Source organism: Mesocricetus auratus, unplaced genomic scaffold, assembly GCF_017639785.1.
Source record: "Mesocricetus auratus isolate SY011 unplaced genomic scaffold, BCM_Maur_2.0 Super-Scaffold_100026, whole genome shotgun sequence".
NCBI classification, from domain to species: domain Eukaryota; kingdom Metazoa; phylum Chordata; class Mammalia; order Rodentia; family Cricetidae; genus Mesocricetus; species Mesocricetus auratus.
In genome coordinates, this window is record NW_024429207.1 from 17,715,582 (window position 1) to 17,740,273 (window position 24,692).

At 40.4% G+C, this 24,692-nt stretch overlaps 1 protein-coding gene across 1 annotated transcript in view; it reads left to right on the top strand.

Annotated features, from left to right (window-relative positions):
* Tnks (tankyrase) overlaps positions 1-24,692 on the top strand; it is a 139,463-nt gene that overhangs the window by 109,144 nt on the left and 5,627 nt on the right. The window contains exons 14-26 of the mRNA XM_040731958.1: positions 1,404-1,549; positions 4,243-4,408; positions 5,736-5,955; positions 6,378-6,487; positions 8,180-8,368; positions 8,716-8,953; positions 10,122-10,204; positions 13,195-13,315; positions 14,462-14,559; positions 16,099-16,173; positions 17,220-17,325; positions 17,661-17,847; positions 22,715-22,871. Coding sequence (XP_040587892.1) covers positions 1,404-1,549; positions 4,243-4,408; positions 5,736-5,955; positions 6,378-6,487; positions 8,180-8,368; positions 8,716-8,953; positions 10,122-10,204; positions 13,195-13,315; positions 14,462-14,559; positions 16,099-16,173; positions 17,220-17,325; positions 17,661-17,847; positions 22,715-22,871 — 1,896 coding nt within the window. The remainder of the gene's footprint in view (positions 1-1,403; positions 1,550-4,242; positions 4,409-5,735; positions 5,956-6,377; positions 6,488-8,179; positions 8,369-8,715; positions 8,954-10,121; positions 10,205-13,194; positions 13,316-14,461; positions 14,560-16,098; positions 16,174-17,219; positions 17,326-17,660; positions 17,848-22,714; positions 22,872-24,692) is intronic.

Here is a 24,692-nt window from a genome sequence, read left to right on the forward strand (position 1 = left end):
CTGTTACTGTTGAAATCTTACTTCCCAATTCATTTGGACACATCTACTGCTCAAAAACAAACTATATATACATACATACATATATATATATATACATGCATATATATGTTTTTAAGATTTAAAAACAGTTGATGGTATATCTACAGATAGGAGAGTTCTCTGTGACGAAGATTTTCCCAGATTGCAGCTTATAGCACTTAAACCATAAAAAAATAAGATACATACACACAAAATTTTATTACATCAAATGTAATAAAAAGTATAATTTCTGTGTGTATGTGCACATGGTATGTGTGTGGAAGGAACAACTTTCTAGAGTTAGTTTTCTCCTTCTACTCCATGGAACCTGGGAATTGAATTCAAGTTGGCAAGTGCCTTTACTCCATGAGCCATTTTGCTGGCCCGGAATACAAATTTTAGTTTCATCTGTGTGTATACACGTAGGACTTACTAACTTTCAAGTTCCTAAACAATACATTCACAATAAATGAAAAGTTTATTTTTGATAGTGGAATGTAAGTCTCCAAAGAAGACATACAAATTGAGAATTCAGTCTGGTACAATCCTTTCTCAAAAGACTTAAGAAGGTATTAGGTTAGCTTGGTGTGGTAGCTCATGCCTTTCATTCCCTTGGAAAGCTGAGCCGTGAGTGTTTCTGTTAGTTCTGGGATAGCCTGCACTATAAGAGTGATATTCTACCTCTTCTCTGGGGGGTAGTGGGGAGAATTAGAGGGAGAAGGAAAGAAAAAGTCTGTTCACTATATAAAGCATATTAAAATTTGAAAAACAGGACATACAATTGCTTTGACATTCAACCAGAAATGAAAAGAATCAAGAACGTATATAGTACCAAAAAGCCAGTTTCTCTTGACCCACCTTCAAGGAGTCAGGAACTCTCTTTAGTTTCTTTAGTTCCTTGTTCAACTCAAGTTGATTTGGGCAGTGTGCCATAAGAGTCCGTGTGTGATGAGGAATCTTGGGGAGGGGAGATAGACACAGATAAGAGGTTTCATGTGCTCCCCTTGTGGGCTTTCTTTTGGGTTAGGGGTTGGGTTAGGACATGCTGACAAAGATTAAATTCCTCTGCATACATATTAAGTATTTCTGGTCACTGTACCAACAAACAGAGTGGATTCTCCTTTGTAGTTTTTTGAAACAGTATTTGGCCCAGACTGTCCTCAAACTCACTGTGTAACCTACCCTGGTCCCCAAATTGGAGATCCTCCTGCCTCATCCTCCCCAGCCTCACCATGTCTGGCTATGATGCTGACTTTTAACATTTCAATTATTATATTTATTATATGATTATAGTGATCTAAAATACCATACAATTTTAGAGCAAAATCTGTGAATGATTGTTAATGGTTTTGTTTCTGTCTCTATGTCTGTGTACATCACAAAAGCAACTGTGCAGCCCACAGAATGTGAATTGCAGAGATCTGGAGGGCCGGCATTCTACACCCCTGCACTTTGCTGCAGGCTATAACCGTGTGTCTGTTGTGGAGTACCTTCTGCACCATGGAGCTGATGTCCATGCCAAAGACAAAGGGTATGTGTGTGTTCAAATCCAAGTCTTTGGGCTGCCTTCTCTTCATACTTTATCTATCTATCTATCTATATATATATATATATATATACATATATATATATATATATTGGTGTAAAAGTTTTACATAACTGCTTTCTTTAGAACAAGATAATTTACAAATGACAGCTACTCCTTTTTTAAATGTTATGTGTTTTGGTGTTATAGGTGCTTTCCCCATTAAAACAATATAATTGTTTCATTTAAATCATAATTTAAACAGTATAGAAAATGAAGATTCTCTCATCCCACCCCCTAGAGATGCAAAATGAGCTGTTTGCCTGTAATTCCCCAGCTCTGTCCTTTGTTATGTACACCAATTGTGAATCACTTGGATTGTGAGCTCTTGTCATTTAGCACCTCTGAATTTACACTGCGCGGTAGATAGACGGAATTTGCACTGCGCGGTAGATAGATGGAATTGGCACTGCGCGGTAGATAGACGGAATTTGCACTGCGCGGTAGATAGATGGAATTGGCACTGCACGGTAGATAGACGGAATTGGCACTGCGCGGTAGATAGACGGAATCGGCACTGTGTGGTAGATAGACTGAATTTGCACTGTGCGGTAGATAGGTGAGGAAGCCGTTCTGTAGTCTGCTTTGACCTTCACCTGGTCTCACCCAGCAGGACATATGAGATGTCTTCTGATCTGGTGCATCCTTTGCATGCTTATGTAATTGTAATTTATGTTCATCCTCTCGTTATATTTTTTGCTATTAAAAATAGATGATTTCTTCCAAAAAGAATGTAGTCCATCCCAGAATCACCAACATTAATACAATATTGTTTAAATTGTCTGTATTTTTATATTAGATGAATTATTTGACAAATCAGGTAAAACTTTTACTTAGAAATGTGAAAAGAGTATTTTAACTAAAATGAATTTCTGTATTCTGAGTTAATTTGCACCTGCTCAGGTAAGCCAATCCTGTCCTATGCCCTTGCTTAACACAGAGCTATAAATGAGATTGCATGACTTGCGTTTATCTTCCTAAAGTTGTGCACTATACGTGACAATTTGAGAACTGTGTCACTGGTTGTTTCAGAATACTGTAGTGCATAGGAGAGCAGCGCATGTTCTGACTCTGTTTTACTACCCACGTATTTCATCACAAAACCATCATTTTGGATGACACTAATTTCTAGCTAGAACAGGCCTGGGTATCTTGTTTTACTGTGTCCTACATCAACTTAAGCTGACCCTTCAGTGCACTGACTTGAGAGAGGGTACCTTTTTGTGCCGCTTTGTAGAACGTCACCTGCTTTCTGTGAAAACATTGTCATCTGAAAGAGTTTCCTGAGGAGGTGAGGGTGCTAGGTTCTCTTAGCTGAGTAGAATTTATAATGGGAGAACCTTTTTCCCTTGGTGAATTTTCTTTTTTTAGGGTGGGAAGAGGTAGAGTTTGGTTTGATTGAGACAAAGGTCTCTCTGTAGTCTGGATGTCCTGAAATTTGCTAGGTGCAGACCAGGATGAGCACAAACTCACAGAGATCTTCTGCCTCTGCCTCTGCCTCCTAAGTGCTGGGATTAAGGCATGCACCAACATGCCCAATGCAGATTCCCTTCTGAAATCACTTAGAGTTCGAGTTTTCATTGCTTGGTACCACAACATTTAAATTGTGCAGAGAAAACACTATTGAATTGTTACAAATTAAAAAATAGCTAAAACAAATGGTAAAACCTGCCAACTGAATAAGTGTCTGTATTACAATATTAGATTATATTTACATTATGTATTGCATATTATTGTATATTGTGTATCATCTAAATAAGCCACGAATTTTCATTAGTAAAATCCAAATCAAAGAAAATCTGAGAGATGATTTTAAAAAAGCAGATTGGTTAGTATTTGTACTAATACTTGGTAGTATACAGACCTTTACAATGCTAGGATGGAAGTAAGAATTGAAACAGGCCTGGTGTCCCAGCTGCTTGGGAGGCTGAAGCAGTAGGATTTGAACTCAGTGCCTGCTTGGTGCATAGAATGAGTTCAAGAATACCTTTCTTACAATAGAAAAGGCTGTGAGTGTGGCTCAGTGGTAGAGTACCCCTAGCATGCATGAAACCCTGGATTTTAATCCAAGCACTACCAAAAAAAAAGTATTGTGATTGAGTATATATATCTACAAGTATTTCAAGACTAATGGTTGTTGTGGAATAAGATGACTTTATATTGGAATGTTTGAATTGGTGAGATGGCTTAGCAGGCAAAGACACCTACTGTACAAGCCTGCTGGCCTGAGTTCAAACCCTAGACCATGCATACAGGAGAAGGGAGAGAGCTGACTCAGCCTTGTCCTCTGACCTCCACATGTGCCCTGGCACACATACCCACCAGTAAATAAAAAGTGTTAGTCCTTGCCTAGAAATGGGAGCCTGTTTCTAAGAGACCAAAGAGGAAGTGTTCTTCTCAAGGGGATGTTCAGGATACCCAATCCCATAGAAGGGTGTGAAGAGGAGGCGGTTTTGAGGTAGAGTCTCATGTAGCCCGTGCTGGGTTGAAAACCCCTCTGTAGCTGAGGATAGCCTTGAACTCCTGCCTTTACCTCCCAAGTACTAAAGCATGTGCCACCACATACAACAAAAGAGCATTTATTGTAAGGTAATTTAGCTGCAAGATCTGACCTGTCTTGTGACTCTTCTTTTGTTTAGTGGTTTGGTTCCCCTTCACAATGCCTGTTCCTATGGACACTACGAGGTAGCTGAGCTCTTGGTGAGGCATGGGGCTTCTGTCAATGTGGCGGACTTGTGGAAATTTACCCCTCTCCATGAAGCAGCAGCCAAGGGAAAATATGAAATCTGCAAGCTCCTTCTAAAAGTATGTAGATATGAAACAGCTGCCTGGCTTTAGTTATTGCTTGAAATTAGAGTATTATGATCTATTGAAAACAAGTGCTGAGAATACCATCCATTTCCAGGTGATGTCATCCTACTCACATAGCTTGGACTAGTGCCTGGCAGGTCTTTCTGAGTAGATTCAATGGAGGTCATTTCATTAAAGAAGGTTGGGGGAGAACTGGTTTAATTTGCATGGCTTATCTAATGTAGTGTCAATATTAGAAAAAAAATGACCTAAGGAACCTTTTCACTCGTGCTGTATGTGATGCAGTTACTGTTGCTATCATCATAGCTAATGATACTGTTAAATCATTACTTGTTAAATATCACATACACATGTATGCCATACAAGACATCTATCTGTGTGGTTTCCCATCTTAACCAGAGAAAAGTGGTTCTTGTTACATGTGAATACAATTTACATTTTTATTTGATATAGTATCATAAATGTATATGGCAAATATTACCACTAGTTAGTTTAAAAAGCAAATCACTGATAAGTCATTATTAATTCATTGTCTAACTTGAATGTCAGGGTTTGTTTGTATAAGATAAAATCTCATTCTGTAGCCCTAGCTGGCCTAGAACACATAGAGATCTGCCTGCCTCTGCCCCCCAAATGCTGAAATTAAAGATATGTCACCACACCTAGCTACTTACATTATCCTTAATTCTCACAATAGGTCGACAGCATCTGTATCAGGGCTATAGTAAAAGTTTTTGGCCTATGGGTGTAGGTACTTTTAAAACTATGAGACTTTTTTTTAACTGATGCCATTTGGAATTCAGGGGTTTTTTTCCTACCTGTATGTCTTCCTTTTTTTCTTATGATGCTGCCTAAATATCTTTACACAATTTGAGTTGGGGCTAGTGGGGTGCTTGCCTACGAAGTGTAAGGTCCTAGTTTTATCACTAAAACTGTGTGTGTGTGTGTGTGTGTGCGCGCGCACACACGTGCTGCAATTAATCCTGGCTGAAATTAACATCTATATCATTACAAAAAAAAAGATTTCAAAGGTAACTTCAAGCCTCAGGAACAGTTTGTCGCAAAAGAACAAAGATGGCTCAGTATCCTCTCAGCTTCGCTATCACCATTGACCCTGAGGCTTTAATTAGTGGTCAGCAAGATTTTGAATCATTTTTCTAAGTGGCTACGAATTAAAGCAGAATTTAGATTCCTGTTTTCAAAGTGCATGTAGAATAGATTTCTTTCCTGATAAGTGAAGGCATAGATAGCAAATTAAGTAATGTATATGCTACCTACCCACTTGCAAAAACACAGGCACCATTCGGTTTTTGTCTTACAGCATGGAGCAGATCCAACTAAGAAGAACAGAGATGGAAATACACCCCTAGATCTGGTCAAAGAAGGAGACACAGATATTCAGGACTTACTGAGGGGGGATGCCGCCCTGTTGGATGCTGCCAAGAAGGGCTGCCTGGCCAGAGTGCAGAAGCTTTGTACTCCAGAGAATATCAACTGCAGAGACACCCAGGGGAGAAACTCAACTCCTCTGCACCTAGCAGGTAAGCGTCACGGTGCATCATTCAGTGTCCTTTTGAATGTTCAGTTAAACACTACTAAACTGTTCGCCAGGTGCTTAACCACGTGGCTTGCAAGGTGCAAGAGGATTGGTAAGATTCCCCAGCAAGTAAAGGTGCATGCCACCAAACTTCACGCCCCAAGTTCAATTCCCGAAACTCACGGGATGAACTGAGAATCAACTCCTGCAGATTGTCCTGAGGCCTCCAAACTCATGCTTGGTGTCTGCAGTGCCTGTGAAAGAGACTGGCTTGTGTTGTACACTTTAGTAAAGACTCAATTTTATGAAGATAGTATTAGCCTTAAAGAAAAAAATTAATCTTAAATTTTTCTGGACTTTATTTGTATGTGTGTATGAATTGTATTTATTTCTCTAGACCTGACATGTCCCTTTTTACTCTAACAGCAGGCTACAATAACCTGGAAGTAGCCGAATACCTTCTAGAGCATGGAGCAGATGTTAATGCCCAGGACAAAGGAGGTTTAATCCCACTTCACAATGCAGCATCTTATGGGGTGAGCATGTTTCAGTGAACATCTAGAAGCCTTTCCTGGCGTTTAATAGTTTACTAAATGTGCACTACATGGTAAGAAGCGGGTTTCTACCAGCAGCAAGGTTAAGTGCATTTTAACCATCTATGTAAGTTACATCGTCTTCCAATGTAACTACTTTTTGATGAATACCCATACTTTTGAAAGTTCTCTCTCTTTGCATATTACCTAACACAGTAATTGGTATGGAATGGGTCATAAATAAATCTTACCTCTACCCCAGATGGAGTTTAGATATTTTGGTAATTAATTACATTTATCTCTAGAATCCTGAAAGTGTCAAGCGAAGTGGTTAAGCAATTTGCACACAGTTTAATAGCATTCAGCTGAAGGAGTAAACCCCCAGGTAAATGTGCAGAGCCATCTTTCCGGTCATGTAACTGTTTTCACCAGGAAGAGGACGGCACTGCAGTTCCTTCATGCCATTGTCAGAACTAGTGGTAACCGAGATGCTCAGGCCTGCTACTTCACAATAGAAATAAGTCAGACAAGAAGAATGTTTCCATGTTTGTCTGCTGTCACACATGTCCCTCTTGGCTGTGAAATTCCCAGATAGCCGTTCCTGTACACCAGGCTCTTAGGTGATGTAGTGTAATGGCTCCCATGGTCATTTTCATACAAACCACAGCCTTGCTTTCCTTTTCCTACTGGTTTTTCCTACTGGTTTTTTGCTGTTACACTGCATTATCAAATCCTGGGGTTGAGCTCAGTTTGCTCTTTGCATCTGCATTTAGCCCTCGTTTTCAGTTGCTGTTGCCCTAGTGGTATAGCTACCTAAAAAGAATTGAAAAGCCTAAGAATTGTTTTTCAACTCTACTTGGGTAACAGTCCTTCCTCTTCTTTGTCAGCCAGTTTAGCAAGCAGGTAATTGGTTTCCCTAAACACACACTGTAAATTCAATAGGGTGTTTAACAGTACTTACTGAATATACAGCTCATTTGTACACCCACATACTTGAAAACTAACTTTTCTTGGACTATATAATTTTGGACGTCTAGGCAAATTAGTCTACCAAATTGCAGTATTCTTTTAATAAAATACAGGAAGCATGGTTTCAGTAACTTATAGAATCATTTGAGGAAGTTTTAAATTATCCCATGTTTTTGGATTGACTGAACAGAAGTGCTTTCCAACACATCTTTTGAATAAAGAAGACAATTGGGGTTTTGTTTTGTTTGAAGTGATTTTGATAGACTCATAGATAGCTTCCATGTTACAAGTCTGAACATAAATTACGAAATTACTTTTATAATGTTCTCTTAATCCCCAAAGAATTTTAAAACATAATAAGCTAACTGATCTCAGAAGAACGCTAGTTTCGCTGTGTGACCCACCCCTCCACCCCCGTATTAACAGCAGTGGAACCCTTTCTTAGGAATTGCCTGATCTTTACTTTTGGAATAACTAGTTTGAGGCCAGCCTGAGTTACATGAGACCCAGGCTTACAAAATAAAAGTAAATATAGTTAGAAGGGCAAAAGAATAGTTGTGGGGAGACAAGTCCCAGACACAGTGTTTACATGTTTTTAAGAAGAAGCTTCTGTTAAGGATGAGAACACAGGCCTGGAAGGAATTATTAAACAGAAACAAGGATACTTGATGGAACTCTACTGGGTGGTTTCCTTCTTCAACCTCTGTGTGCTTTTGATTTCCTTAGCATGTTGACATAGCAGCGTTACTGATAAAATACAACACATGTGTAAACGCAACGGATAAGTGGGCCTTTACTCCGCTTCACGAAGCTGCCCAGAAAGGAAGGACGCAGCTGTGTGCCCTACTCCTAGCTCATGGCGCAGACCCAACCATGAAGAACCAAGAAGGTCAGACACCTCTAGATCTGGCAACGGTATGTCCTTCCCTCAGCTACGGTATTTTCATTACCTTCTAATGCTCAGCTGACAGTTCACTTGACAGAGTTGGCATTCTTCCTGGAAATCTTAGCCAAAGTCACATGTGCCCCAAGCTTCTTTTGGACTTCTGTGCTATCTCATGTGTAATCAGCCCACTTAGCTCTCAATACCAGTTGCCTAACTTGCAGTTCTCCTTCAAGCCACCACTCAACACTTGATGCCTCTAGCCAAAAGTGCCTAGGAAGCTTTAAAAAACAATCACAAAATGTTTGGTGCTTATTGAAGAACTTAACATGTTTAACATTTATAATGTTTCTGTGTTTTCTTTAATTATTATTTTTAGGCTGATGATATCCGAGCTTTGCTGATCGATGCCATGCCCCCAGAGGCCTTACCTACCTGCTTTAAACCTCAGGCAACTGTGGTTAGTGCCTCTCTGATCTCACCAGCGTCCACCCCCTCCTGCCTCTCCGCTGCCAGCAGCATAGATAACCTCACTGGCCCTTTGGCGGAGCTGGCTGTCGGAGGGGCCTCCAATGCAGGGGATGGCGCTGCCGGCGCAGAGAGGAAAGAAGGAGAAGGTGGGTGGAGATAGCCCTGGAAATTCTTCTTGGCTCTTTTAGTGATTCAGTTACTTTTTTCTTTTAGTTATTAAAAACTTTAGATGGCTTCTCTAAACCTTCATGAGTCCAGGGACATGCTGGACTATCAAACAAAGGTGGGGGTGGAGTATGAGAGGAAAGGGAAGAGAAAGGAAATGAGGACTTGACTTTGAATAACCAACATCTATGTCAAAAACTGGATACAGCGTCCCAGTAGTCCCAGTGTTGAAGAGGCAAAGACAGGAGGTCTCCTGGGACTTGCTGGCCAGCCAGCCTAGCTGAGCATGTGAGCTCCAGGGTTAGTAAGAGACTCTCTAGAGGATGGACGGACGGACGATGAAGAAGACACTCAATATTGATGTCTGTCCTCTACAGACACAAACATGTACATACACATATACTATACACACAGAGAAATAAACAAATCAAAACAATAGCTACTACTTTTGATTTTCTTTTTTTTAATTCATTAAAAGTATTCTATCAAATATGGCTGGAGCTTAGGGACTAATCTTCCAGAGGACCTGGTTTAGTTCCCAGCACCCACACTAGGTAGCTGACAACCCCCTTCACTATACTGCCAAGGAATCCAGTATGTTCTTCTGGCTTTCAAGGACACCTGGACTCAACATAAACATACACATAATTAAAAATAATAAGATCTTTTAAATTGTATAAAATAATACTGTTATATTAAAGTTAATATTTATTATATATCTTATAATGTGTAAACCTGTATTTTAATTCTATATTTTATGTATATTAGTATTAATATAAGTACTATTCTATTGCTGTGCCAAAGGTAAAATTCGGAATAACCTGAAGTGCTTAAGTTAAATATGTATTTGGCATTATTTTATGACATGTGAAATCATCTGTATAGGCAAGGGTCAAGATACAGGGTCATGCCAGGTGGTGGTAGCGCACACCTTTGATCCCAGCACTTGGGAGGCAGAGGCAAGTGGGTCTCTGTGAGTTCCAGACCAACCTGGTCTACAGAGTGGGTTCCAGGACAGCCAGGCTGTTAAATAGAGAAATGCTGTCAATCAATAAATAAATAGATAAATAAGCATAAGAGAAATACATAGATACTGAAACCTTCCATAGAATTAGAAAATTCTAAGAGACTTTACTGTTTCTGTTTTAGTTGCGGGTCTTGACATGAATATCAGCCAGTTCCTTAAAAGCCTTGGCCTTGAACACCTTCGGGATATCTTTGAAACAGAACAGGTAAACTCTTGTGTACTTTTGCAGCTGTTGAGTTGTTTATTACCACACATTGGTTTTTTGTTTTGAACTTTGCAACTGTTTGTTTCCTGTATTATGTATTCTCTTCATTTTGTGACTTAATGGTATTCCTCAATCTGCCCCACGCCTAATCTATTTCTTTTTGATATGTTTTTTACCATGTTTGTTAGCTGGAGAAGCCAGGGAGCCCAGCACTCTAGCCTCTCTCCAACATTACCTGGCAGCTTAGAGAGCTTTCTTCCTCTCTGTGGGCAGTCTTGCTCAGTGCATTGTCATGTCTGTGAGAGGCGAGAGAGAGTACAGCCTGATGGGAGAGCACTTGGTGAACTAAAACTTCCTCAATGGTATTTTTATGTTGTCTGAGGTTTTGTTTCCAAAAGACACTGGCATTTATGTCCTCACCTCATTGTGTTTACTAGTGAGAACTCTGTTTGCTGGACTGTGTTGTCAAGGATAGTGAGTTTTTAACTACTGTGCTCCGTGGTAAACTGAGTTTAGTGTTATTGCTGGACGTGGAACCTCAGAACAGGAGAGGCACTTAGAGCCCAGTATGTCATTCTCCCAGGTGTGGAGTTGCCTCCTTACACCACAGCAGCCTTTCTGACGGGGAAGATAACTCGTGTGCTAGAATATAGCTGTTCCTATCTTCTTAACTAGCTTCATGGACCTCGTCAGATCCTTTGTGACTTGTGTCACAATCTGCCCCGTGCTCAAAAGTCTCTTCTTTACAGTGTGTGTACTGAGTTTGTAGAGTTACATAGCAGGTGACCGTGGGCTTGGTAGCCTAACAGGAAATCAGATTGTTGAGGTGCACCCCCTGCAGCAATTCTAGAATAGTCTGCTCCCTGCCTTTCCTGTCTCCTTGACTTATGTGCCTCTTACTGGGACATTTCCTTTATATTTGGGTCCTCTTGGGTGACTCCTAGTCTCAAGATCCTTCACTTAAGCATCTAGAGACAGCTTTCTCCAAGAAGTAAGTGTTAGCATGTTTAGAATTTGTCCCTTGCAGGTAGAAGGGTCTATCTTTTTGAGGTCTCAACTCGACCCACAGCAAGCATTCTTGTATAAGCTGTCTTATCTTTTTAAGGCCTAGGCAATTTATCATAGACTCTCCCTTCCCAGCTATCAGTCTCTACAAATAATAAACCCTCTGTAATCAATGACCTTGTTAGAATGTTCTTCACAGGTTCTTGCACTGGTCTTTATTCTTTGTGAACATGTGGTCAGTCTTTATTAAATACCCTGGGTTAGTACAGGTAGATGGCACACTCCTATAGTGAGCAGTTGGGAGGATGAAGCAGGAAGATCATAAGGTTGAGGCTAACCTGGGCTACATAGCAAGTTAGGAGATAATCTGGGGTTTAGTGAAAAAAGTATCTGGAAAGTGGTTTTTTTTGTTTGTTTTTAAATTTTACATGACTTATAGTAAGATTTTTTTCTTTAGTTAAATAAAATTTACAAGTATTACAGTTCATCCTTAGTATTTTTAATGACTCAAACAGTTGAAATAGAATTGAACTAACTAACTAACCAACTTGGGCTGTTTTTCTCTGACTGTAAAGGTAGGTTATGAGGCATTTAGCCTATCACTTCTCTTGCCAGTCAGTCAGTTAAGCACACCTACATGTGTAAATGCTTAAAATTCCTAGTGAGATTCTATTTTGTCAACTTTTAAATCCCACTTTGTTAAGGCATCATACGGGTCTTCATCTTCTGCGCTAGAGAGATCCTGTGAGAACATTGTAAACAGCGAGGGGTCTTGGAAGCTGTTTGAACACATCCTCCACTATAGCCAAATGAACAACTACATAGCTTCATTCTGAATCATGATCGCCATATTTATCTTGGTTTAAGTGTAAGGATTGAGAACGTTACACACACACACATACACACACACATACACACACACACACACAATTTATTTACTGTGTATGCAGTGTTCTGCCTACACTCCAGAAGAGGGTACTAGATCTCATTACAGATGGTTGTGAGCCACTCTGTGGTTGCTGGGAATTAAACTCAGGATCCCAGGAAGAGCAGCCTGTGCTCTTATCTTAACTTCTGAGCCATCCCTCCAGCCCCAATACTTATATTTTTAAAAATTTGTATGAGTTACAGAAAGAATGTCTATAAAAGGATATTTCAGGTCTCCAAAGAAAGGAAAAAATTAAGAGGAAAAGCCAGTGTTTATCCCAGGGCCTTTTCTCTCCTGGAAAGCCACCAGTGCCGTACTGGCCACAGGTCATTTCAACACTTTGCCTCTGGGTGGAGGTAGAGTCACAATTTCTGTAACCCACAAAGGTGAGGAAAAGAGTCACCAGCACTCACAGGCTTTGTCCAAACAACGAATGTGTTAGGCAGCAGGGATTGATAACCTGACAGTTTATGAACTGAAATCTCTCTCTTCTTTTCTCCAGACTGGAATTTCTGATGTTCTTCTTTATAAAATTTCCTGGGATCTAAATTTAAGCGTTAAGTCTTAACTACCTCCTGAGACTACTGGCTCCCGCCTTGCTTACTTCCTGGCACTTGGATTTTTCTTATCTGAAGTTGGCTTACTTTTGCCACACATGATTAATTAAAATGCTTCTCCCTCCCCTCTGCTATTCATTTCTCCCACCCACAAGATACTGAATTTGGGGTCTTCCCATTTTCAAGCTGCTGATGTATCTATCTGAAGACAAACAAAAGACTGTAGAATTGCAATCAGAAAGAAATATGGCAGGGATCATCTGTCTTCCCATCACTCTGGGTCTCCCGTCTTAACTCTCCATCTGCCTGAAGCAAATTGGGAAGTGTTTCTACTGAGCTAGAGACTGCCAGTCTTCTTAGGCAACTTGAAGGTCATGTTTATAAAAGGAAACAGATTCTTTAAAATTGTGTGGTAATCATAGCGCTATAGACAGGTGCAAAAGCTTTTCTCCTCCAAGGAGCTGTTACATATTTAACATGTAATTGCTTTCACTTTTCAGATTACATTAGATGTGTTGGCTGATATGGGTCATGAAGAATTGAAAGAAATAGGCATCAATGCATATGGACACCGCCACAAGTTAATCAAGGGCGTTGAAAGACTTCTAGGTGGACAACAAGGTAAGCTATTTGAAAAATACATTTTTTATATTTATATATTATATATTTCATATGTAAAAGGTATATTGATATGAATTTATGTAAATGATATATAAAGCATATGTTATAACGTACAATATTTTATGCATATAAATATCACATGTATGAGTGTTTTTAATATATATTTAGGACTTAGTGAAGAAATATCAAGTATAGCACCCCTGCCTTCCTCAGCTCAGCTAATCACTTACCAACTGGGAAAGCCTGAGATCACCCCTCTTCCTACACTTACGTCCTGAATTTTCTCTCACATCTGTCACCTAACTCAAGCCACCATTCCCTGTCCTGGACCTCAGCCACGGGCAGTTTATCTACTACCTGCACCTTTACCTCCTCGTGCCTTGTGGGCCACCAACTGGGACCCCCAACGTGAGTCTGTGGTCCTCCTTCGGTAGCAGCCTGTGCTGTCTGGATGAAATGAGACCCTGGCACACGGCTTTTCATAGCCTAACCAACCTTGCCGCATTTGGAGCGCTTCTGCCCTCGGGACCACAACTCTTCCATTTCCATCGTCCTTTCCCTTATTCCAGGCTTCTTCTCTTCTGTGTTTGCTTTGCTTCTCTTCATTAGAAGCATTTTCATATAGGAGAGAAAGTAAAGACAAGGAAACAAATAGTATGTCTATGGAGCTGATAAAAGTTTCAAGAACTGCATTCAACCAGAATGTAGACAGTTTTGAAGTTGACTCTTGTTTTTAACATGTGTTTTAGGCAGCTCTATTAAATTAGCAGATAAGTTATGTCACTGACCATTTCAAGCCCTCCTAGGAGTGTTCAAGGACAACTCTTTGTTTTAGAACTCACTCCAGTGTAATCCAGTGCGTGTTTCTCTTTTGTGTATACATATTATCAACTGTGTTGAGTTGAGTTCCATTCAGCAGGTATTGAGCCCTGCTGTGTAGATCATGGGAGTGCATAAGGTCCCTTAACACCTCATTTCCTCCTGTGCCTCTGGTCTATTTGCTTAACAGACTGTATGTTTGAGGTAGAGATTGGAAAGTTTAGGCTGTTCCAAACTGTCAGTTATTTATAACCAAGTTTCCATAAACTTAGTGGAACTGGGGTGATGTGGTCTTACACTTTATAAGTTTTTGTTTTTCTTCTGCAGGAACCAATCCATATTTGACTTTTCACTGCGTGAATCAGGGAACTATTTTGCTAGATCTTGCTCCAGAAGATAAAGAGTATCAGTCAGTAGAGGAAGAGGTAACAGGCATCAAAAAGTTTCTATTTTCCCAAATTCTGTTAAGACTGTTTTTCCAGGAGACTTACACTCATCTTATTCTGTCCTAGGGTCACTGGCTGTTGCTCATTCTCAGTCCCCAGGAAGCATTTAATATGGTTGTAGACTAAAACTATGCACATTGCTTTCATATCACAAGTCTATATGTAGGATAGCTTTATATTTTTATTCTGGAAATTTTGTAAGTTTTAAGTCATGCAAGTAATAATGCTTTTAGAACATTTTCATACAGTAAGATACACCTAAGATTGATAAGAAGCAAGAATCTTGCCTCATAGACAGAAAATACCTTCTGATCTTTATTTTTTTTAATGTTGTTATTGTGTTTCTTTAGTAACGTATCTGATTATCACATGTTCTTCTAAAGTTGATTACATGACTACAGAAGATTCTCTCACAGTTAATCTCCAAAGTCACAGTTCTTTCCAACACTGTATTAAAATTACTTGTGAAGTGAACCTCCTTGTAGAAAGTTGGCATAGAAATTTCCTATGCTGGTAACTTGTAGTTCCTGCCCCTGATGCAACATCTAACTCCATCATTGTGAGTAAGCTGCCTCATTCCATTATTATACAAACACCCAAGTAGAAACAAGTTTGCCTGCAGTTAAGGGCTTTCTGTTCTTGTTTGCTTTGTTTCGTTTTTTTTAATTAGTGTTACTTGTTTTTTAATTAGTGCCCATGATATCTCCATTCAGTGCTAGGAAGTCACGTTAGGGAATACAGGACTGCCATGCCCTGTAGTAATATTTCAGTTCTCATTAGGAAGACAGAGTGTCTTCTGGTGCCTTATTCTCCCATTGTCCCGTAGTAAGTTTTGATCATGTAGGATGCATGCTGGACGTCCCCTAAGTAACGTCCACATCAGTTGAGCTCAGTCTACATCAGTTGTCAGAGACTCAGGTGTTTCTGTGATGCTGGCTTGAAACCTGGCACCTCACTTAAGTCTTTAAAACATGTTCTTTCCCATCATAATTATTTTAAATTTGAGAGTGAAGTGATTAGCAGTGGTCAGGAGAAAGTATTCTGTTTAATTGTGAAACACGCTCAGCTTCTCTTGCCTGAGTTGATGTATCAAGATCCCAAAGACAATTGAGATAAAATGAAATAAGCATGTATTTTTTTAAATATTTACTTTTAGCATTTATCTAGTTTAGTGTCAGTTGAATATCATTTTAGTTTGACTTATTCAGTTTCTTTTCATTATCAGTAACAAAATAGTAATTATACACTATTTAACGTGATAATTTCCTTTTCAGTTTCCCTATTGTGTTTACAAAAAAATCTTCCAAACCTTTATTAGACAGTGCTTACATTAGTATTCATGACTATTTTCTCACACAAATACTCATTAAAGTTGTTGATCAGTTTGTAGGGAACTCCTGTGTATGACATTCAGACTCATCAGGGAGACAGCTGGAAGAACTGGAATGTTCTGGAGATAGCAGAAGGAATACACATTGTTGACTCTCATGAAATTGTTTATTTCCCTTTGTTCTGCAGATGCAGAGTACTATTCGAGAACACAGAGATGGTGGGAATGCTGGTGGCATTTTCAACAGATACAATGTCATTCGGGTAAGTTTGTAAAGTTTTATGGTAAAATTGGATTGCAAAATAATCTAGACAATGAAAAGCATTGTAGGAATTTTGGAGAAAATTTCAAATTGTCAAAAATAATCATCTATTGTCCTGAAATCAGCTGTTGTTCGCTTCACTGTAACGTCTAACCCTCAAAACCAAACTGGGACAAACACTGAGACCCTGAGAACAACAAAGCTCCTAATAAAAGGCCGTGGGTCATACGGTAGCTGGTGTCCCTGCCACAGATGTCCCAGCCTGTATCTTCAAATTTGGACACACAATAGCAGTAACTTTTTGTTTTAAATCATTTGAAAGGAGCATTTATTAAAGGCCTGGATTGTCTGTCTACTTGTAATTGATGAGATCAGAATACATTTGTCACAGAAAAGAACTGTGTGGCCATTACCTGCTTTTTCAGAGCCTATCATGAAGGTAAATTAAATTGTTGAGAATTGGCTTAGTACTTTCTTAATAAACTCACAAGAATTGTCCTGGTGTACATCCAAATAAGCCATAAAAGATTTTGTTGTTTGTCTAGTACAAAATAGAGGTGGCTGAGGAAATGGCTTAGTGGATAAAGTGTCCTCTGTACAAACTTGAGGGAGCCAAGTTAGAATTTCCAGCAGCTATGTGAAGACTAGGTGTGGTGGGGTGCACCCTTATCTCCACTCAGAGGAGACAGGAGGATCCCAGAAGCTCATTGGCCAGCTAGTCTAGCCAATAGTAAACTTCAGGGTCGGCGAGAGACCTGTCTCAAAAATAAGATGGAGAAAAATAAAGCAGGAGCTTATTGTTGATTTCTGTCTTCACAACTCATTGGGCACACACAAAACAGCAGTGAGATGCTAAATGACAAGAGCTGTAAAAACTATATCACTAAAAGCTAGCATATTAACTGAATTCCACTCACATGGTGACTTGTAGATGATGTATTCAACAAAACAAAGTTGACACCACCAAAGGGAAAACTAATTGACTGATTGTCATTTTAAATGAGACATTTACATTTAACTAGTAACAATGTTTCTTCCTTTATGAAGATTCAGAAAGTTGTGAACAAGAAACTGAGGGAGCGGTTCTGTCACAGACAAAAGGAGGTGTCTGAGGAGAATCACAACCATCACAATGAACGCATGCTGTTCCATGGTGAGTGCTGGTGCAGACTGCAGGTGTCGCCTGCACTTGGGGTCAATAATGTGGGACTGATTAAGTAACCTGTTGAAATGACGTGTTCCCACTTACTTGGTTGAAATAATTCCTAGTTTGCTAATGATTTGCATGTTGGCACAAGCTTTCCAAAAAGCATGTGCAGCGCAAATGCCTTTCTGATCTTCTGAACTCAAATTCCAACTTGAGCCACATGGGTTGTTTGTTTGTTTGTTTGTTTGCTTTGCTTTGCTTTGCTTTAATATTAGTGTGTTTGATGAAAATAGTATATAGCTAAGTGTTCAATGACTAACTTTTGCACCTTTATGTTTTAGGTTCTCCTTTCATTAATGCAATTATTCATAAAGGGTTTGATGAACGACACGCATATATTGGAGGGATGTTTGGAGCTGGGATTTACTTTGCTGAAAACTCCTCAAAAAGCAACCAGTATGTATATGGGATTGGAGGAGGAACGGGCTGCCCCACACACAAAGACCGGTCCTGTTACATTTGTCACAGGTAAGCGTCCTGCATTGGGGAGAATGGTTGTCACCCTAAACTAACACATTTGTTCAGCAGCTTCTGTTGAAGTTGCTTGTCAGCCTTTGCCCAAGAGTAATAATGACTGGAGTGCTGATAGCTGTGGTCCAACCCAGACACATGTACACTTGGAGTGGGTTGTAGTGAAACTCTGCACTTCAGTCCTTACTTCAGAGTCAGATCTAGAAAATGCTAAGAATGTTACTATAGCACAAAAGCTTTCTAACCATCATCATGTCTGAACTTACAAGTTTAAGTTACGGGACTAGACTCGAGTCTGCAGTGCTGATGATGCTAGTAATGTGACTTGTTTAGGTGGCTTAGTAATTCCTCTCGGAAGGTCCAACTTCAGAACAGCTTCGGAATTAACAACAAACAAATGAAGAATATCATCTTTCTTGTGGTTGTTTTGGGCTTTTTTGTTTTTGTTTTTTGGAATTTTTTTTTTCAAGACAGGGTTTCTCGGTGTATCAGATGGGCCTCAATCTCAGAGACCCTTCTGCCTCTGACTCCCGTTTGTTGAGGTTAAATGCATGCACCAACATCGCCTGACTGAATATCAGCTTCTTAAAATAAGATTTTGTAATTCAGAAGTTGTAGAAAATAACATTGAAGTGAGTGAAAAGCAGTATTTCTTTCCCCACCAATGAAAAACATTGAAAAGACTAGGATTTATTACATTTTTTGATTTTTATTCTTTGGCAATTTTATAGGTGTATACATTGTGTCCTGATCATATCCCACTTGTCCCAGCCCCCACCTCACGTTCCCTCCCGCCCTCATGTCTCCATGAGTTTGGTCATTCTCTCTGTCTGATTGAGTTACTGATGTGCATGAGTGTGGGGCTCAAACCGAAGTTGGGTAACCTACCATAACCACACCCCAAAGAGAAATAAACTTCCTCTCCCAGCAGCCCTCAGCCGCCTACAGCTCTGCTAGGTATGCAGCCTCATACTCCCATCTGTGCTGGGACATCAACCGGCTTGATCCAGTGCAGGTGATGAGCATGGCTGCTGTGACTTCATGAGTGCCCTGGTCATATCCTGTCCTAAGGCAGCATTTCACAGACGTCCTCTCCATCCTCTTGCTCTTCCATTGGTTCCATCCCTCTGCACAATGTTCCCTGAGCCTTGGGCAGGCTGATGGAGATGTCCCATTTAGGACTGAGCACTTACCAGTCACTTTCAGCACTCTGACCAGTTGTAAGTCTTCACTTCTCAAAACGCTTCCCTAAGGTTGAGAGCAGTACTAATAGACAGGTAGAATATAAACATGTAAGTGGCAACTTTATCCCATGTCCATTGAGCAAAACAACAATCCCCAGCCATGGACTTTTGGCTAAGTTTGCAGTGCCATACATTACTTTTTTGTTTGTTTGTTTTTTGTTTTTCAAGACAGGGTTTCTCTGTGACTTTGGAGGCTGTCCTGGAACTAGCTCTTGAACTAGTCTGGTCTTGAACTCACAGAGATCCGCCTGCCTCTGCCTCCCAAGTGCTGGGATTAAAGGCGTGTGCCACCACCGCCCGGCTCCCATGCATTGCTTTTTAAACTACTCAAATGTATTGTTTTTAGAAAGTTATATGAATTGTCCAGGCTGGCTTTGAGCTAGCCCAGGTTGGCCTTGGATTTGTAATTCCCATACTTCAGTTTCCTATATATACTAGTAAGGGTTAAGAAAGTAGAATGCTTGCCTGGAATGTGTAAGGCCCTGGCATAGATCACCAGCACCTCCAAAAAACAAGTACTAATAAATGCTAATTTTTCAAAAGACAAAAAAGTTAAGTCCCTCCAGTAACTTTAAGATAGGAAAATAGGCCAGAGTCTGAGAGATCAAGGGATTTAAAACTCCGCTGAGAGGAGACAAGACAGCATCTAAAGGGAATCGGGCCCTTGATCAAGGTGTCTGCTAGACTGAGAAGGAAAGAATGGACAAGGGAAGCCTCCCCTGCTGGAATAAGGAGGGGAAGTTTCTAATTCTCTATGCGCAGAGTTTAACACACTCCTTCTCCATGCCTCTGGCATCTCCTCAGGCCATGGGCTAAGGGCAGGTAAGTGAGGTGCTCCTCTTAGGCACAGAGTTGAAGAGGCACCAAAACTGGAGGAACCAAGCAAGGCTAGCAACAGTAGCCACACCTTGCCTCCTCTCATTGAGGCTAAAAGAAAAATGTGCAGCACTATCCCTGTTTCACATATACATGTATCAAAAGACCACACTGTGCCCTGTGAACATGCACACTTATATGCCTACAGAATTATTCTAATTTATGATAATTTGCTTACCACACATTTGTGTCATTAATTTTTATCTCTCATTTTAAGACAATTACATTAAATACTATTTCACTTGAAAAAAAAGAAAGTTATATAAATAAAGTATCTTGTGATTCAGTTAATACCTTAAAATTCCTTATAACTAGTACCCTTAAACTTATCTGCAGTTGTATTAGCTTTTAAACTAGTCATCTGCAACTCTAAGATGGACACCATATGCTCAGAGGGAAACTTTTCTCCATTAAGAGCACTGTGATTACAAACAAATTCCTGATATCTCAAAACATACCTCCTGTGGAGACAGAGTAAACCTAAAATGAACAGTAATGTAAACTTAACACATGTCTATGTGCTAGCCAGGATCTTAGAAAATGGAGCCTGAATGAAAGCATGCTGCTGGCATTTGATTGGCAAGGGCAGTCCCCAGAAAGCAGGAAGGGGGCAGAGCACACACAGTGATGAGCATGGGGAGCAAGCTGGTCACAGCTCCATTAGCAAGTGCAGTTAATTGCGCAGCCCATGAGATGCCTTCAGAGAAGCAGTAGAAACTGCTGTATCTCCGAACAGCGATGCTCGAGTGGAGAAAAGAAAGGAATTTTCTCTGCTGGCTCCTGTGTCATGTTTGCCAGCATTTGCCCCCAGGTGCTCATCCCTCTGCGTCTTAGCTGTTGCGCTGCATAATAGCACAAGTGTGAAGCAAGCCAGCTCCAGCGCCTGCTCACTTGGGTCTTTGTGCTCAGACTAGGTCCGCCCTGCAGACTAGGTCTGCTCCAGGAAGCAGAAAACAGGAGCTGAGGCCTGTCATGTGTTGTGTCGTGTAACAGACTGAGAATGCACAAATTCTACTGACAGCACACTACTGCCCTGGTGTTAAAGGTGGAGCTGAGAAAGCCTCTTTGGGGGCCAGAGAGATGACTGCGCAGCTAGGAACACTTGTTGCTCTTGCAGACTGCCTGGGCTCCAGCATTCACATGGTGGTGCATACATTTAGGCAAAATACTCATATAAGACCTTCCTGGTGTAGAATGGGGCCTTCTTTTTCCTATAAGACCTACAAGAAAATACAAGTGGTACCAAACCTCTACCCCAAAGGGTCACCAGTGGATCCAGCTGAAAAAGCAGCTAGACAGGACTCAGTCACGACACAGAGATCATACTCCATTACTACACAGTGTTTATATTTAACAGTGGGACTAGTTGTATTACTTAGTTAAAGGATTGGGCAATAATTATCTTGGGTTTTGTGTATATCCTTGTATCCTTGTCAAAGGCTCATCCCCTTCCTTGTAGTGCAAACACAGTTGTGCAAATGAATGCATGACTTTAGTCTATTAAATTATATTTATAAAACCAGGTGCTGGCTAGTTTTAAACCAATGGCTATAGCATATAATTTCCATCCAACCAGTTTTTCTAATCCTGTGCAATATTAAAATCTGCCTCAGTTTCAACATTAGATTTTCAGTCATATATTTAAGCTAGTTGTTTTTGGTTTTTCAAGACAGGGTTTCTTTGTATAGCCCTGGCTGTCCTAGAACTCAAATCTGTAGGTCAGGCTGCCCTCACACTCACAGTAATTTGCCTGCCTCCGCCTTCCACGTGCTGGGATTAAAGGCATGAACCACCACTGCCCAGCTAAACTATGTATTTTTGTTCATATTCTACTTTTATTATTACTGTTTACCCATAATGAGTCCAGCCTAATCTTGTCTGGGGAGATGTCTCGGGGTAAAAGCATCTGCCAGGCAGAATCCGCATAATCTGTGTAAAGTGCATAGCATGAGTGTTTATAAGCCCAGCACTACCTCAGAATCCCTGGGGCTCTGAAGTCAGTCAGCCATTACACAGCCATTCCAGGCAAAAGCATTGAAGAAACTGTCTCCCGCAGTAGACGGCGAAAAGCAGCATGGGAGGTTGTCCCTCCCTCTGTGCATGCCACATGTGCACACACACACACACACACACACACACACATACCCCCCACACACACACACATACACACACACCACACACACACACACGCGCACACACACACGCACCACACACACACCCCACACACACACATACCCCACACACACACACCACACACACATACCCCACATAGCGCATACACACACCACACACACACACATACCCCACACACACACACACCACACACACACACATACCCCACACACGCGCACACACACACACCACACACACATACCACACACACGCGCACACACACATAGCTCACACGCACCATTGTTAATCTCTCGGTACTGTTCCCGCCTGGTTCCTTTCTGCTGTGCATTCATGGGAAAACTCAACTTTACTTAGTGTATCTTTTTGTGCTTGACACAGCTCGTGCCCGGTATTTTCTATGTTAGATTCCTACACTACTCCAAAACTGCCGTAAACTGTTGATCTAACTAGATATTGACAAGCCTGATAATAGTATATCAAATTTTATCCCATTACTACACACAAACTTGAGAGTAGCATTTAAATTAGCTTACATTGTGTGAATTTTTCCTTTTTAAAAAAGCTAATAAACCTAACAGTTAGATTTAAAGTATTGTTTTATTTTTCCTTAGACAAATGCTTTTCTGTAGAGTGACCCTTGGGAAGTCCTTTCTGCAATTCAGCACCATGAAAATGGCCCACGCTCCTCCAGGACATCATTCGGTCATTGGTAGACCAAGTGTCAATGGGCTGGCATATGCTGAGTATGTCATCTACAGAGGAGAACAGGTATGTTACTCATCACATCAGCATGAGCAAGTCACTAAGCCACCCTTACAGAGGCAGAAGCCGTATTGAAGACAACATCTACATTTGTTGCAGGCACAGGGTGTCTTTGAGTGGATCTGCTTGCCATAGGCTGCTTGTTTGAACTTCCCTTATTATTCTGATCATAGCCCTTCAGCCTTGAGATTACAGTCCATTTAATTCTGCCACCTTCTTTAGGCTCCAGGATGAAACTGGAAAAAGAATGGAAATGTATGATGAGAAAAATGCATGTGTACATAAATAAACATTCTAGAGTTTCAAACCAGCCCTCAATTCCCAGCACTGAATGTCACCCAATTTGCCTGCATGCAAAAGTCAGTTTTTCTAACCTTAGTTAAAAACCATAAATAGCCTGTAGTAGAAGAAAAAAAGTAACTACATAGAGATAATGTATAAAAGTAATTTTTTTTCTGTGTGCTGCTGTCTTGAGCAGAGTAGGGGGAAGAATTGCAAAAATTCTTGAACTCCTTTTTATTAAGTTTGCTTATGTAATATAGGTAAAATATCAGAACTTTGTTAGGTACATTACAGGGTTGAACAAGAGTAAATGCATAGATATATTAACTTTTGGGAACTATGGTTCTTCCTATAGAAGAAGGGCATATCAGAAGGAATGAGAAAAAGGTTAAAAGCACATGAATGCACATGAATGTACTGAAGTTGCATTCATTAATTAATAGGAATTTGTGGTTTCTAACAAATGTATCAATAGATGTTTGTACATGTATGTATGTTTAGGTCTATATATAAATATAAGTATGTATATATTTAACTACTGAAAGCAAAGACACCACCCTGATAGCAATGAAAAGCTAGAGCCCAATCCCTCAAACCATTCCTGGCTAGAAGGAACCAGGGTTAGAACAGAATAGGTACAAGATAAACCTAAAATAGCTGGTTATATCAGAAAGTAGTGATGTCTCAGAAAGGAAAATGCACAGGGACCTAAAAGCCATTGAGGGAGCCTCCTTTGGCCAAGTCTGAGAAATCTGTATGCCAAATTAAATGCAGTACTGAATTTGGGAAGCAAAATAAATAAGGATCTGTTACTCTTCCCTAGTGAGTGAGAAACGGAATTTCTTGGGTTATGGTAAAACACCATAAGTAGAAGTGGGAGGATTGCTGGAGCTAGAAAAATTCCAACTTGCAAACCATCACAGTAAAAATGACCTCGAGCAAGAATGGATGCTGAATACAGAGAGTAATTTCCCTGAGAAGAATATTGGCACTAATCATCCACTAAGGAAAGAGGGAAGTGCCTTGACCAGCTAATCAAAATTGAGGGACAAGTGGTTGAGACGGGGCATCGTAGCCTGGAGACCAGACAGGGAGGCATACAAGCGACCCTGACTTTAAAGTGAAAAACTAAACTTGGTAACTACGTAGAGCCGCCTCCTAAAGGCATTTTTAAGAGTGGTGGAACAAATGTGTTGAGGAAAATGTTGGAGTGCCGTGATGAAATGAAACGCACGTGGCATTTTGCTGGGAGAAGGCTGTTCTGTAACAGTGGCCTCCCTGAAGGTCAGGCTCGTCAACCTCAGTGTCTGCAGTGTCTGCTCACATCATTTCCCATGAACAGCTTCTGAGTGTAGGCAGTTTCCCTGTCCCTGACTGTTTGTTCTCCCTAGTTATAAAATTACACTTGATTCCTAATGCCTAGCACTTTCCAGAACACGTGACTGTTTTAGTCGGGGGATATTATGGATGGGATTTTTGTAAGAGCTGAAAGTATACTGAAGTTAATGTATGCCTGAAGGAAAACTGGCTTTGATTATAACATAG